At 39.6% G+C, this 4581-nt stretch overlaps 1 protein-coding gene across 1 annotated transcript; it reads right to left on the reverse strand.

The window, feature by feature from the left end:
* Nucleotides 1-565: 565 nt before the first annotated feature.
* On the reverse strand, nt 566-3922 carry LOC112422796 (uncharacterized). The gene has a single exon (XM_024786466.2). It carries the CDS (start codon nt 3920-3922, stop codon nt 566-568), a length of 3357 nt encoding a protein of 1118 aa, XP_024642234.2.
* Nucleotides 3923-4581: the final 659 nt, after the last annotated feature.

Consider the following 4581-nt stretch of genomic DNA (forward strand, 5'->3'; position numbering starts at 1 on the left):
TGGATGCTGGCTCTGCGAGCGCACTCTATTTTGATGTAATGCTGAGGGCACTTGACGGCATTACTCCTGATGCCACTGAACTCTTCAATGACTTTTGGTCTCTTTTGAAGTCGCGGAATGTTGTGCGTTATCGCAGGGAAATAACGGGAGGGGATTCCCACTTTCGCTTCGTTTTAGGCTGGTATAAGAGGTTGCTGCCCCTCCAGTTAATTCGTCGTCGATTCTGCAACAACTGGCACAACTGCCCTGGAGATGGGCTAAGACGCAACTATCGAGGGTTTCATCCTGCTGAGGATGAACTATATAACCTTCAGCATTTCTGCCTTAGATGTCGTCTCGATAGTGAGATAAGATGGTTTCTCGACCTTTTTGGCTTTGGCCAACTTATGTAGGTCATTCCATCGAAGAAAAATTCCTTTTAGAATTTTCTTTTAAGTTTCATTTTGTAGCATTTCTTTTGTAATGGTTTACTTTGCGCTCTTTAGAGCCCATTTTGGAATTCCTTTTGTGTAAACCGCCCATTAGTTGGCCTTATGAAATGCTATGTTTGAACTTTCTTTTCGAATTACTCCTGTATGATCTTAATTTCTTGTAATGTCGGTTTATACTTTTTCAAGTACTTTCCGTTTATTCGCAAGATCCTTCGATCTTCATTTAATTCTTCGATCTCGTATGCATTGTTTGAAAAGACTCTCAATATCTGCCATGGTCCTTCCCAACCGGGTGACCATTTTCCCAAAACTCTATCTTTCTTATCCATTGGTAAAATGACTTTCCATACCAAATCTCCTTGGGCGAAAAATTTTGATTTTACCTTTTTATTATATGCTTTTGCTACCCTCTCCTTTTTTCTTGCAAGGACTTCTAACGCTGTTAATCTTTCTTCATCGAGATCGGTCAATTCGTCTATGACCATGTCCCAATAATGATTAACTGGTATTTCGCATTGCCTTTGGATTCTGGCTGATTGAAGCAAAATCTCTACTGGTAACACAGCATCATGACCAAATGTTAACCTAAAAGGTGTAGTGTTTGTCGATTCTTTGGGTGATGTTCGACATGCCCACAAAGCTTCGCCTAAGACTTCAGGCCAATTTTTTGGTTTTGCCTTTATTTTGCGTTTGATAATGGCAATGATATTTTTGTTTGCTGCTTCAACTTGACCATTTGCTTGCGCATAGTATGGTGTCGAAGTTAGCAATTTAAAGCCTATTTCTTCAAGAAACTTCGCCATCTTTCGACCAGTGAATACGGATCCTTGGTCTGTGGTTATAGTTTCTGGAATACCGAACCTATTTATGATGAACTTCTGGATGAAAATTATAACTTCCTCCTGAGTAACATCTTTTAAAGGAATTGCTTCTATCCATTTTGTGAAATAATTTATTCCTACCAAGATGTATCTATATCCTTTCGATGAAGTAGGTTTGATTTCCCCTATCACATCTAAAGCCCACCCTCTAAATGGCCAAGGTTTAATTATCGCATGAAGTTCACTTGCTGTGACGCGCTGAATTCCAGCGTATTTTTGGCATCCTTGGCATCCTTTTGCAAACTCTATGCAATCTTTTAGCATAGTCGGCCAATATAACCCTTGTCGAAATAAAAGCCATTTCATTTTATGGCCCGCTTGGTGCGTTCCACAAGTTCCATCGTGTGTATTAGAAACAGCCAGATACGCATCTGTTTCACCTAGGCATTTCAACAAAACTCCTTCTGAAGTCTTTTTGAATAATTCATTACCCATTATTACATAACTCAAGGCCCTGTATTTCACTTTTCGACAGGTGGCTCCATCTGGATTTTCCAAATACTTCACTATAGGTCTTCGCCAATCATTTTCATTTAAATCGTTAATGACAAAAATTTCGACAAAATTTGTACCTTTCATGGATTTTTGGCATGCTTCAGTCCCCCCAAGTTTTGGCGTTAACGATTTGCTAGAGAACGATTCTATCGAATTTCGTCTGTTTCTAATCTCTATCGCCTCTTGCATCTGGTCCTTCGGTATTTTGTATCCAGAGGCCCTCTGCGCCAAATCATTTGCATCTTGGTTCTCTATTCGAGGTATGTGCCGAATTTCCACGTGAGTGAACTGTTTTAGCAATCTGCTGGCTATTGCATGATAGGTGACCAAACTTTCCTTAACGCACCTATATTCTTTTGTCATCTGTCTAAGGACAAGTTCAGAATCTCCTCTGATTTCGATGCATTTTGCCCCCAGTGCGAGTGCAATTTCTAGACCTGTAATTAAGGCTTCATATTCAGCCTCATTGTTAGAACAAAGTTGATTGATTCGAAACATATATTTAAATACATGGTGCTTGGGCGAAACTATCATTATTCCTACGCCGGTACCATTTTTATGACTTGAACCATCGAAATATAAGATCCATGGGTGGTTTTTTATTTCAGTTGTCAAAACTTCGTCTACTGAATGATCTACAATAAAATCGGCCACAATTTGGCCTTTGACAGCTTTTAACGATTGATAAGTCAATGAATATTCTGTCAATGCTAAAGCCCATTTTCCGACTGTGCTATGTAGAATTAGTTTTGACAACATATGCTTAATGATATCAAAATGGGAATAAACATAAACGTCAAAAGGCTTTATATAATGCTTATGTTTTGTACATGAGAAGAATAAGCACAGACAAAGTTTTTCACTAGGATGATATCTTGTTTCAACATCATCGCGCACACGACTTAAATAATAAATGGCTCTTTCTGTGCCATGTTCGTCCTCTTGTGCTAACATACTTCCTATGGTGCCATCTGACGTTGCTATATATAACTTCATTCTCCTGTCTTTCAACAAAGGAGAAAGAACCGGAGGGTTTACCAAATATGACTTGATTTCATCAAAAGCTTTTTGGTGCTCTGATTCCCATTTGAAAACATCATCTTTCTTTAGTCGGAGTAATGGTGAGAAAGCTTGTGTCTTACCACTTAGGTTTGATATAAACCTCCGGAGAAAGTTGATTTTTCCCAGTAGAGACTGCAACTCTCTCTTTGTAGAAGGAGCTTTGGTCTCGATTATTGCCTTGGTTTTGTTCTGGTTGATTTCGATTCCCTTTTTATGCACGACGAAACCTAAGAAATCACCTGCACAAACCCCAAATGCACATTTTAAAGGATTCATTTTCAATCCATTTTGCCTCATCCTTTCGAATGATTGGCGTAAATGTTCCAAATGTCTTTCTTCCGAAGAAGATTTCACTACAATGTCATCAATGTAAACCTGCATAAAATTTTCTATGAAGTCATGGAACATTAAATTCATCGCTCTTTGGTACGTAGCACCAACATTTTTTAGACCAAATGGCATTACTAGCCATTCATAACATCCTAATGCCCCTGGGCATCGAAATGCAGTCTTAGCGATATCTTCTTCTGCAATAAAGATTTGATTATAACCAGAGTATCCATCTAGCATACTCAAGTAATCGAAACCAGCCGCTGAATCTACTAGCATTTCTGCTACCGACATTGGGTATTCGTCTTTAGGGGTAGCGAGATTCAAATCTCTAAAATCTATGCATACCCTTATGATTCCATTTTTCTTTTTAACTGGAACTACATTTGCTAGCCAATCTACATACCTTGCAGGCCTGATAAAGCCGCATTTCAACAGTCTGTCGATCTCTTCTTTGATCTTTGGTAGGATCTGTGGAGCGAACCTACGAGGAATTTGTTTGACTGGCTTTTTGTCTGGTCGAATCGGTAATTTTAATTCCACCACCTCCCGGTTTAAACCAGGCATTTCATTGTAATCCCATGCAAAGCAATCTTTGTATTCTTTTAGTAGCTCTGCAATTTGATTTTTGAATCCCTCAGGGATTTTGGCACTTACATAAGTAGGTCTTTTGACAGTGCCATCTCCCAAGTCGATTTCTTCGAGGGGATCTTGCGCTTTCATTTTTGTAGTGGATCCCATAGGTCTTCTTCGAAGCCTAACAGTTCATCATCATAAATGCAATCCAATCTCTGGTCTTCGACACCATCGTCTGTGGATCCTTCCACGGGCTTCTCGATCACCTCTTGCTGCAAATCTTCGCCCTCTTTGGCCGTTTGGAGTTCGTTTTCGGCCAAGTAGGCCGTAATTTTCTCCCAAATATTGGGCCCAAACATAATTTCAATCTTTTGCATTCCCCCCAGTTGGTGGGGTAGCATACTTAGGAAAATTAGGTACAAGGCCATCAGCAACCTTTTTGTATGATTGGGCTCTAGTTTCGAGCAAATCTTCATTTTCTATATGAAATTCCTGTTGGCTGACCATCACGAAATCATGGTCTCTAAATTCTTTCTCCCATACGAATCCTGCTTCTGGCTGCAGTTTCATAGAGTACATCTCGTCATTTGAAATCATGCTTTTGGGTCCTGGGGATATGACTGGAGCTATATGTGCTAGTTGCTTATCGAAATTTTTCTTAGTAATAGTGTTTACTTCTGCCAAGAAATAACTTTGATCAGCTTCAACATTCTCAACTAGCCCATCTTCTTTCCATATGGCAATCCTTTGATGCACCGTAGAAGGGACCGCACCCACACCATGTATCCATTCTCTTCCCAACAATA

The sequence above is a fragment of the Medicago truncatula genome, chromosome 6, assembly GCF_003473485.1.
Source record: "Medicago truncatula cultivar Jemalong A17 chromosome 6, MtrunA17r5.0-ANR, whole genome shotgun sequence".
Classification (NCBI taxonomy): Eukaryota; Viridiplantae; Streptophyta; class Magnoliopsida; order Fabales; family Fabaceae; genus Medicago; species Medicago truncatula.

Excerpts from the sequence above, each read along its gene's own strand:
- LOC112422796 (XM_024786466.2), bottom strand. The coding sequence starts at position 3,922 with ATGAAAGCGCAAGATCCCCTCGAAGAAATCGACTTGGGAGATGGCACT.